The 12,495-nt window shown below is 35.0% G+C and overlaps 1 protein-coding gene across 1 annotated transcript in view; it reads left to right on the plus strand.

Annotated features, from left to right (window-relative positions):
• Window positions 1-12,212, plus strand: part of LOC126285431 (cubilin-like) — a 1,398,426-nt gene extending 1,386,214 nt beyond the window's left edge. The window contains exons 68-70 of the mRNA XM_049984811.1: window positions 10,533-10,639; window positions 11,003-11,114; window positions 11,941-12,212. Coding sequence (XP_049840768.1) covers window positions 10,533-10,639; window positions 11,003-11,114; window positions 11,941-11,963 — 242 coding nt within the window. The 3' untranslated portion in view covers window positions 11,964-12,212. The remainder of the gene's footprint in view (window positions 1-10,532; window positions 10,640-11,002; window positions 11,115-11,940) is intronic.
• Window positions 12,213-12,495: the final 283 nt, after the last annotated feature.

The following is a 12,495-nucleotide window of genomic DNA, read 5'->3' on the forward strand; positions in this document are numbered from 1 at the left end:
GTCCAATCTTGTCTTCATGGGAACAATAGTTAAAGGGCTGTAGTATATTTGTAGATTCCTCACTTGATAGTGATTCTAGAAACATTTTAAGCAAGCTCCTCTGAGGTAATTCACATCTTTCTTCAAGAATCTGCCAATTCAGGTCTATCTAAATTTCTGTGACGCTTTCCCACCAGTCAGACACAGACATATCACTATTCATGCTGCCCTTTATTTTATGGTTTCAGTATCCTCTGTTAGTCCTATTTGATATGGGTCTGAAACACTTGAGCAATGTTCTTAGATGAACAAAAGTGTTTTATACGCAGTCCCCTTTATAGATTGACTGTAATTTTCCAGTATTCTACAAAAGACACTGCTTTACTTATGACTGAGCTTAAGTGATCATTCCATTTCGTATACCCACAAACTGTTTCACCAAAGTATCTGTATGAGTTATCTGATTCTAAATGTGACATAATGCATTTGTAGTCATACAATACTACTGTTCTGTATTTTGTGAAGAACATAATTTTACATTTCTCTACATTTAAAGCAGCTTTCCAGACTTTACACCACTGTGAAATGTTCAAGTTCTGACTAGATTTTTGTACAGCTTTTTACCAGTGGAACTTCATTATGGATAACCATATCACTTGCAAAAACCCTGAAGCTATTATTAATATTGTCTATTAATCATTAATATAAAATATTAATAGCAAGGGTCCCCATAAAATTCCCCTTAGCTTGCCTGAAGTTCCTGCTACTTCTTTCAATGACTCTCAATCTAAAATATATGCTGTGTGCTCCCTTCGAAGAAAACCCTCAACCCAGTCATTAATATTTGTTAGTGTATTACCATGTAAAATTCTTTTGAAAATTCATGAAATATTTCATCCACTTGATTTCCTTCATCCATGATTTTCAGGATCGACATGGTGTAACTCACTGATTGTAATGTATACAGTAGCACCTCACCAATGGAAGAAACACTGAAATGCAATGTTACGTGGCCCTTCATGGGAATGAAAAGTTTCCCTAAATAACATTTCTTTACAACCTGTTTTGAAACTTGACGCAACTGAATATTTACTTAACATTAATTTGAATGCATTAATCAATAAAACATCTTAGGTAGCTGATATTAATATCTTGTGTGAAAAGCGCAAATTGGGTATCACATGGTATGGAGGAAGTCAACGTGCTTCAGAGGTATAGGATTGTGCAACAGATGGGTGTCAATATGATTGAATAGTAGTTTGCTACCATTCTTGTAGACATGCTTGCTTCCAACCACTGGCCATAGCTTTTTGTTTGAGGGATCTATGGCATATTGTGGTTAAAATCAGAGCTAAATTAGCTACAAATTCTGTATACAACCAGCACGGATTTCCTTGTGCTCTGAAGGTTTGTTTAATTGTAGCAATTCCAACTCTTTGTTAAAACCACTGATGCATCTATATCACCAAATTTTTCAGTGGTGTGAAAATTAAACTGGGACATTACTCCCATAAAAAAACATTTCAAAACAGTATTCTGCTTTTGCTTTGCTAACCTCAGGTTTGCTTCCTGTGTCAACCACAGTTTTTTGAGAAATCTTGCAATAAGCAATACAGACATCACCAAAGAGGTCAAGTATATGTGTTGCTATTAAATATGATCTTATTTCTATGGTGAGTGAACTTCGTAAGTGTTTGTTGCAAATAGTTTTCAGAGAAAGCATTTAGTATTGTTTCATGTGTTGTGTTATCATTTGCAGCACTTACAAAACTATAATTACCCCCATCAGTAATTGGATGCTTGAAGTCTCCTGCAATAATTGCAGTATTGTTGGGGAACATATGAATATATATTATCAGGTTGAGGATTTCTCTAAAGTAACTTCTGGTGCTGAGTCTGGTGATTGTTATAAATATATGCTCTATATTTGTATCAGTCAGATGGTTAACTGTACTTTTCCTTCATACATGTTGTATGTAATTTATATATATATATATATTTTTAATCATTCCCCTTTTTAGAATGTCATATGTGTAAAAGAATGTCTGCTTGTGTCTGGGTATGTGTGGATGGATATGTGTGTGAGTGCGAGTGTATACCTGTCCTTTTTTACCCCTAAGGTAAGTCTTTCCGCTTCCAGGAATGGAATGACTCATTACCCTCTCCCTTAAAACCCACATCCTTTTGTCTTTCCCTCTCATTCTCTCATTCCTAAAGAAGCAACCGCTGGTTGCGAAAGCTTGAATTTTGTGTGTGTGTTTGTGTTTGTTTGTGTGTCTATCGACCTGGCAGCGCTTTTCTTTGGTAAGTCACATCATCTTTGTTTTTAGATATATTTTTCCCACGTGGAATGTTTCCCTCTATTACATTCATATCTAAATAAAAATACTGAAAGCAGCCAGATAACCCACAATATCTTGTAAGTTGACTTATCCAGCAGGTTACAGCCATGCAAGCTGTGTGGGGAGAGGATCCACCCACACCTTTCAATTTCCTGTCTAGCATTCACATCAAATCCTGAAACATTGTTTTGTGTACTAAATACGCTGTTCAATACCTTCTTCACATCACATGAGATATGCTCTCCCCATTCATTTTCCAGAATCAGTTATGTGGGATTTATATCAGGTGAGATTAAAAAGTGTTCACGTATGGAACATTAATGAACACAGTTAAATGTGATTTTTTTTAAAAAATGAAATAACAAGGTGATACACACAGATATACTAAGATATTTTTCCTAATTTTTGCAGGACAAATTGTGAACATTGTCCCATTTCAAAATTGCAAAGGAATCTATTCATTTAGTCTCATTGTATACATGTATCAAATTCTAAAGCACAAACCTATTACAAAAAATAATTATATAGTGTATTATAGATTTTAACTCAGTCCATAGATAAGACAGATCTTTAAAAATCACATCCTTTTACATACTAAATTCATGACAAACAAAACACAGTTATCTAGTCCTATGAATCTACAGATAGATTTAAATTCAGTTAATGGATAAGATAGAACTTTAAAAATTACATCATCTTACATACTACATTCATGACAATGGAAAAAAAAAAACAGAAATTAGATATTTATGTATCATGTCTCTATGCTTTCAGATCAGTGATATTGGGTAATCCAAACAACTTCTTAGATTTAGGATACACAAGTCTGTATGCATTAGGATGTGAATTTTCAAGAATTTTGAATTGTCCGATATAAATATCGAAAAATTTCTGTCGTTCAGATGTGTCAACACTTAAGATTTCTCTTTGGCTTTCACCAACACAAGATACCCTACCTCAAGGTTAGAAAATCTACCTTTACCATCATGTCTCTGCTTTCTCCTATCCCCATGTTTCTTCATCATCTCCGTTGCACCCCTCTTCCATCTCTTGTGGTCACAGAATTTTACATGGTGGAAACTCAACATTTTCAGAAATAAAGTTAGCTGGTCTGCAATTAAACATGATTTCAGATGGTGAAAAACCTGTTGAAGAACGTTGTAGGCTGTTCAATATCCTCAAAATCACTGACATAATCTATCCAACTGGTATGATTCTTACTACAACATGTTATAAACATTCTTCCAATCCCTCTCATATATCTTTCTGTGGGGTTACTCGAAGCATGGTATACCGAAGTTAGAATATGCCTTATTTTTGTGTCATCAATAAAATCTTTGCAGGATTGTGATGTAAACTGAGAAACATTATCAGATAAGATTGTTTTTGAAATACCCACCTGATGAAAATATATGTTTTCAAATGTATAGATGATTTGCTTACTGGTAGCATTCTTAAGAGGAAACAGCTTTATAAACTTCAAAAATACATTGTCCACCAAAAAAACGTAACATCCATAAACACCCACAGACATGATATCTAGGTTACTATTAGGCAGTATGTTTTGCATTTGGCCTCTACTTGTTTGGTTACTTGTCTTCACTCTTTGACATCTGTCACAGGTGGCAATCTTCTTCTTGACTCTCCTACCTATGTTATAAAAATAGATGTTTTCCTGAATCTTTTGTGTGCATTTGGTTGATCCACGATAACCAAAGCCCTCATGTGTAGAAGTAATTAAAGTATCAATACATTGTTCTGGCCAACATAATTTATAATCCTCTGAGTCAGTCATATGTCTCCTGAATAAAATACCCTTGTGTATCTTATAATACTGTTGTGTCTTTTACCCTCCTTTCTTACCCAACATGCCCTTAACAGCTTTCCAGTTTTGATCAAGATTTTGATACCTGCAGATGTCTTTGCAAATTTTCAAGATCTTTTTTAACCCTTTCACACCTCTCAAGTACATAATTTTAAACTCTTTCTCTCCTTCTCCAAAGCTGTTAGATGACTCACTTCCTAAAGGCAGCCTAGACAAAGCATCAGCAACTACATTGTCTGTGCCCTTAATGTATCAGATTTCATAACTGAACTGCTGTAAAAACAAGGCCCAACAAGTAATTCTGTTATGGTACAGCTTACACACCTGAAGACAACATAATGCTTTGTGATTAGTATAGATGATGACTTTGTGACCTAGTAAATAATTTTTAAATTTGTTGAATGCCCAATGTACAGCCAAAAGTTCTTTTTCAGTTATAGTGTATGTCTTCTCATGTTTCTGCAAAATTCTACTAGCAAATGCATCAACATCTACATCTACATCCATACTCTGCAAGCCACCTGATGGTGTGTGGTGGAGGGTATCTTGAGTACATCTATCGGTTCTCCTTTCTATTCCAGTCTCATATTGTTCTAGGAAAGAAACATTGTCGGTATGCCTCCGTGTGGGCTCTAATCTCTCTGATTTTCTCCTCATGGTCTCTTCGCAAGATATACGTATGAGGGAGCAATATACTGCTTGACTCCTCGGAGAAGGTATTTTCTCAAAACTTCAACAAAAGCCCATACCGAGCTACTGAGCATCTCTCTTGCAGAGTCCTCCACTGGAGTTTATCTGTTATCTCTGTAACACTCTCCTGATTACTAAACGATCCTGTAATGAAGTGCGCTGCTGCTCTCCATTGGATCTTCTCTATCTCTTCTATCAACCCTATCTGGTACAGATCCCATACCAGTGAGCAGTATTCAAGCAGCGGGCGAACTAGTTTACTGTAACCTACTTCCTTTGTTTTTGGACTGCATTTCCTTAGGATTCTTCCAATGAATCTCAGTCTGGCATCTGCTTTACTGATGATTAATTTTATATGGCCATTCCATTTTAAATCACTCCTAATGCCTACTCCCAGATAATTTATGGAAGAGATCTATGCTCAATAACACCATCAACTTCAACTTCCTGAAACAAATGATCACCCAAACCAATATCATTACTGTCTTGTCATAATGCAAAAAAGAAGAGACAGATTTGGTCTGAACAATATCTGACTTTGACCCAACTGTCCTTTGATCTCATTAAAAGCATCCTGACAGTCTTGATTCCAATCCTAAATGGTATTCTTCTTCAGAAGTTCACACAAGTTTGGAGCATTCAAAGCTTGGCTGCTACAACATTTTCTATAAAATCCAGTTAACCCAAAAAATTATTTAAGCTGTTTTTAGTTGACGGGAGGTAGGAAAATTAGCAATAGCATCAAGTTTCTCTTAGTCAGGTGCAATTCCCTTTTCAGATATAACATGGCCTAAAAATTTAGTTTCTTCCACACCAAATTTACATTTACCTATTTTCAAAGTTATACCTCCAGATTCTAATCTTGAAAACACATCTCTTAACAGATCCAAATGGCATCCCCAAGTCATTTGTGTAACCAGAACCTATACAGTTAATTCTGAACGCACTTCACTTCCCAAGACAGAATTCAGAGCTCTCATGAATTCAGCACAGATTCATTTAGCCCAAATGGCACCACACAATACTGAAAACACTTAGCTCCATACAGAAATGCTGTATACTTTCTAGAATTAATTTCAGGGATCTGGTGAAATCCAGAGATTAACTCCAAACTACTCATTTATTTTACATAATCAAACTTGTGTAACAGCTCGTCCATGTTCTCAGGATGGTCATTCTCTCTGATAAACAATTTATTGAGATGTCTAGAATCCAAAACAATCCTCACTCCACCATTTCTCTTACTTGCCATGCCATGCCATGACTAGAGGATTATTGTAAGCACTCCTACTTCTCTCTATTATACCCCATGTTTCCATTTTTTAAATTTATTTCTCTACATCTTTCCCTTTTGAAAATGGTATATTATATGGCTTGATAAAGAAAGGATTATGAACTTTAAGGTATAGCATGTACTGACAGCCTTTCACTTTCCTAGGTTTTTCACTAAACATATTTCTGAATTCCAATATCAAATTCCGAAGTTGTTCCTTTTGTAGGCCATTAAGAGTCATAGCTTCCCTTACTTCAGAATCTACTACATTTTCAAAATCTTGATCCTCAGTCTCACCAAAATCTATATCATCATCAAACATCTCATACTCACCTTGGTTCACAATTTTTGCAAATAGTTACAACTTTTCCCACAGTTTAAAATACAGAAATTAGTTTTCACATAAGTATTACTTTTAGGTTCCAAAATAAACAATTCTTTAACGTTCCATCTGAAACAAGCCTCAACTTTCACTGTCCAATCTACACCAAGAATTATGTTTTCTTCCAGACTAGGAATAACTAAGCTTCTGTGTTCAAAGGTTTTGCCTTTTATACTAAACAATAAAAGTACCTGAGGTTTTGCCAATTTGCTTTGCTTATCTTTACACATACAATGGTCATTTCCACAAAATTCTTATTATACTTGATCTTGTCTCTAAATTGTTCAGATATACCACAAATTGGGTTAAGTGTACCAGTCAAACAGTTCACTTCCAACTGATCAATCTTAATGTAGGGAGACCCAAAATCTGAATCATCATCTCTGTTATTAGACACTTCATGTAAAAGATCACTTTCAATTTCATCAAATAATACATCCACACTGTTTTTGCAGGATTTTATCATCTTTAGTGGTATCATAGCATTACTTTAGTTACTCAAGTTGTGAGGTAAAGATTGATCATGGATTCCACAGCACAACTAATAACACTTATTACAGAAGGAACACAAAATATATTACTGTCAAAAGTACACTTCCTACTTAGATCTTCTTTCACTTCATTCCACCAATTTGGATACAAATTTTGACTAACAACAGTTAACTTATTCCAGAATGCACAATTATCTATGTTATCAGCAATCTGGTCCCAAACAAATTTCAAAAAGTTTTTACTTTTGTTCTATAGGTTAACTGGTAACTCACATTTACTGCTTGGATCATTACTCTACATCTACATCTACATCTACATGGTTTTTCTGCAATTCACACTTAGTGCCTGGCAGATAATTCATCAAACCATTTTTATACTTATTCTCTACCATTCCACTCTCAAATGGTGCGTGGGAAAAAGCTCTGATTTCTCTTATTTTATTATGATGATCATTTCTTCCTATGTAGGTGGGTGTCAACAAAATATTTTTGCATTCAGAAGAGAAAGTTGGTGACTGAAATTTCGTAAATAGATCTCGCCACAAAGAAAACCGCCTTTGTTTCAGTGACTGCCACCCCAACTCATGTATCATATCAGTGCGACTCTCACCCCTATTGTGCGATAACATGAAACAAGCTGCCCTTCTTTGCACTTTTTCGATGTCCTCCTTCAGTCCCACATCGCACAGCAATATACCAGCACAGGACAGACAAGTGTAATGTAGGCTGTCTCTTCTAAGTGTTCTGCCAACAAAGTGCAGTCTTTGTTTTGCCTTCCCAACAATATTATCTATGTGATCTTTCCATATTCTTCCAAAATTATTTCATCAACAACATCATTAACAACACAAGTCTTATCACCATCAAAGTCACACACCTCAGTTACATTAATTTGCAATTTTCTACCAGTCTCAGACTGACAGATGTTATCATGTAGTTATTACCATTGACATCTCTATCATTTCGATTATTATGGTACATACTTTGTTCTGCTGCCCTAACCAATCTGTCAACATATTGTAAAAATTGGCAATTATCAGATCCGTGTTCTAAATCGCACTGCAACCTTTGTGGTAATCTCCTTTTGAGTGCATCAGTCAATGTCATTTCACCAAATGATTTGTCAAGGTGTGTTAATTTCTTAAGTTGATTCTTACAAAATTCCTTCAGAGCACCATCCCTATTCTTATAATTAGGACCATTCAAAAATTCACTTTTCTTTCTCCCCGTTCAGCTTCTGACCAAAACATTTTGAAAACTTTTATACAACTCCCACTGACTTAAATTAGATTTACCCAAAACAGAGCTTCACCTTCAAGACATCTTTTAACAAATTCAATTTTTTGATAATCATTCATGCGTGACACAAAACTATCTCGAGAGTGATGCAGAAAATCCACTGGATGTAAATTATCTGATGGAAAACTTTTGATTGGAATGTTGGACCACACAATAGCATTGTTTAAATGTAGATTTTTGTGAATACAGTTTTACTGAGCTGCTGAAATTTTTTGATCTAAAACATTTACGTTAGTTTGCATACTATTTTCAACATTTAAAATTTTTTGATGTAAACTACTAAAGTTCTGTTCCATTTTTTCCACTGTGACCTTCTGTTGAACCCCGATCACTAACATTCATCTTCTGATTTGCATACTCAGCAATAAACCCATTTTCCAAAAAAATACACATCAGCTTTTTCATTCACACTTTTTAATCCCAATGGCAACTCATTCCCCATTTTCCTAAGAATCATGCAAGTCCAAAAAAAAAAAAAAAAAAAAAAAAAAAAAAAAAAAAAAAAAAAAAAAAAAAAAAAAAAGAAATTAACTTCACAAATTTGCTTTTTGATTTCCCTCATCATATCTGTAAAGTCCTTTTTCACATCATCTGGTCCATCATTGTTGATATTATCTCATCATTGTTGATATGACTTTGTTGGGCAGTTCTCTATCTTCTTTCTTTGAGTGATCGGAATTTCATATCAACTGCAATTGATACAAATCACTGTCCTTTCTTCTACTGAAATAGACAGAACTTCTTTATCAGTCAACTTATCCTGGATGACACCCACAATCATAACCTTACCATCCCACACATCACCAGTAAATTTTCAGTCTCTTCATAAAGATTAATTCATTTCAAAAGCTTCAAGAGGCATAAGATGTACAAATAACTTTTTTACTTATCTTCATTTTCTTGTTTTTGGCTGCAGTTTGTCACATCTAGGGGTAAATTCTTGAGGCTGATATTTTTTAACTTTGTGGCTTGCAGATGACTATATAAATATTAAGTAGGGTTGTTGCACGATTTCTAATTGCACTTGTTCTGATTGCACTTGTTTTTTATTACGTCTCTTTCTTCTATATCACACTGACTTTACAATCTTCGCTTTAAAACAGAAATTTACATTGTTATTGCGAAACATAAAAACATGTCCAACCCCATCAGAGGCTCTCTACTACTGCATTCTGAGAATCTTCACCAAGTTATATCATTATTTTATAAATAAATCCAGAAATAAATTTAATAAATATTGTCAGATTGTGCAGTTAATAATAGGAATCCAAAGTATGCCATATATTTCACAATTTCAAATGTTTCTAACAGGAGAATAATTGTAACCTTACATACAGACTTAGTACATATTGATTGTAATAAATTAATTTCTTTTATATACATTTTAGCCTGAAATACAATACATTGTAGACAAAATCATATGAAATTCTTTTAGTTGAGCAGCTGAGATAATTTTAACCTATACAAGATTCGAAAATATTCCGGGTATCAACCATTTCTACAAAGAAAGGCAATGTTAGAGGAGGATGTCCTATTACAATGTGAAGGGCAAATATATAATTTTCAACCCCCTGATTTGTAGCCTGGCCTGTGCGACGGGCATGTTGGAGTGGTATTGGTTTGCTTTATTGAACACTTGCTGATTAGCATGGCTGGGGATAGATTGAGATAGACAGAGGGGGGATAGAAGAGCAAGACAGATGAGGAAATGGACTGAAAGGGGGAAGGGGAGGAGAGATGTCTGAGGCAGATGGAAGGTGTAGAGGGATAGTGGGCAGATGGAAAATGAAGAGGGAGTGGTGGATATGGAAAGAGAGAGAGACAGGAGGATATGATCAATGGGAGGGAGGGGGGGGGGGGGGGATACACTCAGAGACAGGCGGTGGAGGAAATCGGCAAAGAGAGGAGGAGGAGGAGGAGATAAAGACAGAGAGAGTGGAGGGAGATAGACAGAAGAGGAAGGAAGTGGTGGGCAGAGAGAGGGGCAGGAGGAGGGTTATGTTCAGTATCTGTGTTGAACACATATGTGGATGAAGCTTTGGGGAAAACGCTATTAAATCCGTAAACAGAATCCCATTAAAAGCACTTCATAAATTTACTCTTCTGTGATGATAACTTGTGAGGTATAAATAATGCCTAACATGGATTAGAAAGATACAGACATCAAATAAATATTAGTAACATATTGTGTGGGTGGGGGGGGGGGGGGGGGGGAAGGTAATGACTGATGCATATGTGAAATACTTTCCAGAGTTCACTATTGGTTCGAGATCAACCTGCAGCACAGACTTTTTGGAGATATACGACTTGAATCAGGCCACTGGTGTCAAAACGCTCCGCACAAAATATTGTGTAGAGGTTAGTGTGCCCATTCTTATACATAGAAATAATGAACATGTATTAAATATAGATATTTTATACTTTTTGAGATGAACACTGAAGTTTGGTTCATAATATGCATTCATATTTATAAGTGAACACAAAGAAAACACATTCATACTATCACTATGGTAGTAGAAACGTCATTGTAGTATATATACACTTTAAATTACAAAGTTGAAATTTATGAACATTTGTATTAGCATCTGTGCCCAGAGGGTGTAACTTACTCTGAATAAAAAATACTGTGTTACTGTACATACAAGTGATTTTATACTGCTTCCACTGTTTTTTATTTTTCATTACAGAAAAAATTAATTTTCTTTCCTTTTTATTCTCCAGGATCAGCCAGCACCATTTGAAGGAGCCACAACAACCACTGTTGTTCGCTATGTAACTAGTGTTAATAATGGAGGAAGTGGATGGGTCATACATTTTACAGCCAAACATCCAGGTACTTTGATAATACATATTGTGTAATCAGTGCCAATTATGTACCTAAGAACAGCGTAATTGTTCTTGGAGTGGCATATTGGTCCAATAATCATTGTCACTGTCACATGAGGGTATAAAAATTATTTTGATTGAGTAAGTTTCCTGTTTACACAAATTAGTTTTTCTTTGAGCTTGAACACGACTAGTAATATCATGTAGAATGTATTATACATGAAACAAAAATCCAGAATAGTTATCACACTTACATCTTGTTTAGTAATGCCAATGAGAAGAAATTTTGTTTGTTAGTGGTAGAATGTCATTGACTAAAATATTTACTGAAAAATTTGTCTCTGTACTATACATGCAAACTAAGTTGACACTCAGAGTTGTGGCTGATGGGAGCAATGGTACATGGGAATTACCTTTATAGTTGCTGCCATCAGCCATCATACAAAGTGTCTTCTTATTTGTGCATGTAGTATAGATGTGAATGGAATCATTTGGTGGAGAAGAATTAATTTGTTCCTCCCTAATCCTGAGTTTTAAGTGACACTTTTTTTTCTTTCAGCCCTGTATCTCTTTTCTTTACTTTCAATATTCTGTTTGCCTGTTTGCGTACCAAATAAAAAGCCAGAGAAGCTGTGTCTGAATTTGACATGTGAGAAGGTGCTTGCTATATGTTCCTTCCTTTATTAACTTTTGTTCATAACGACTATTTTTGTCTGAAAATAACAGAGAATTACACCTGGTTCGAAGGATCATCTTACCTTTAGATTCAAATATGTAACATATTTTTTTCAGTGTTTGTTGTTTTTAATATTATTTGTAATTGAATGTTTCAGAGTCCACATTAATAGCAGTGTGAATGTGTTGAAGATATGAAGTAGAGGAAAGTGAAGTCATAAGGATTCTTCTTGCTATGCTGACATAATATGACACTCTGGTGCATATGCAATCATGAATAACAGCTTGTTCTAGAAATTGTAAATACTTTCAATATACCACTGTGTGTATGTTTGTATAGGGTCTTTGAGAATGTTTTATTGTAAAGAAGACTGTAAATATTCTAGTCCATGACTTAGTAATTAAACAATTTCACAGTTCTGTTTCTATACACCTGACTAGTCTGTCTCAGAATTTCTAGATTAAGTAAAATAATAACTCTTCCGAATTCAATGAAACATCTCCAGTAACAGTGGATTATATCTGTAGGTAAGTCTTACACACTACATTTGTAAGTAAGTCATACACACCACATGAAGCTAAATGGAACTGAAGCATACAAAATTACTTTTAGGTTTCTGTAACTCAGCTGGTAAAAATAGAACCCTTGTAGGATGACTTTGTTGTCTGTCTGTCAGATTCTGAAGCCCCCATTTTCTTAGTAATGGGTGGAG

Source organism: Schistocerca gregaria, chromosome 8 (assembly GCF_023897955.1).
Source record: "Schistocerca gregaria isolate iqSchGreg1 chromosome 8, iqSchGreg1.2, whole genome shotgun sequence".
In the NCBI taxonomy this organism is placed as follows: Eukaryota; Metazoa; Arthropoda; class Insecta; order Orthoptera; family Acrididae; genus Schistocerca; species Schistocerca gregaria.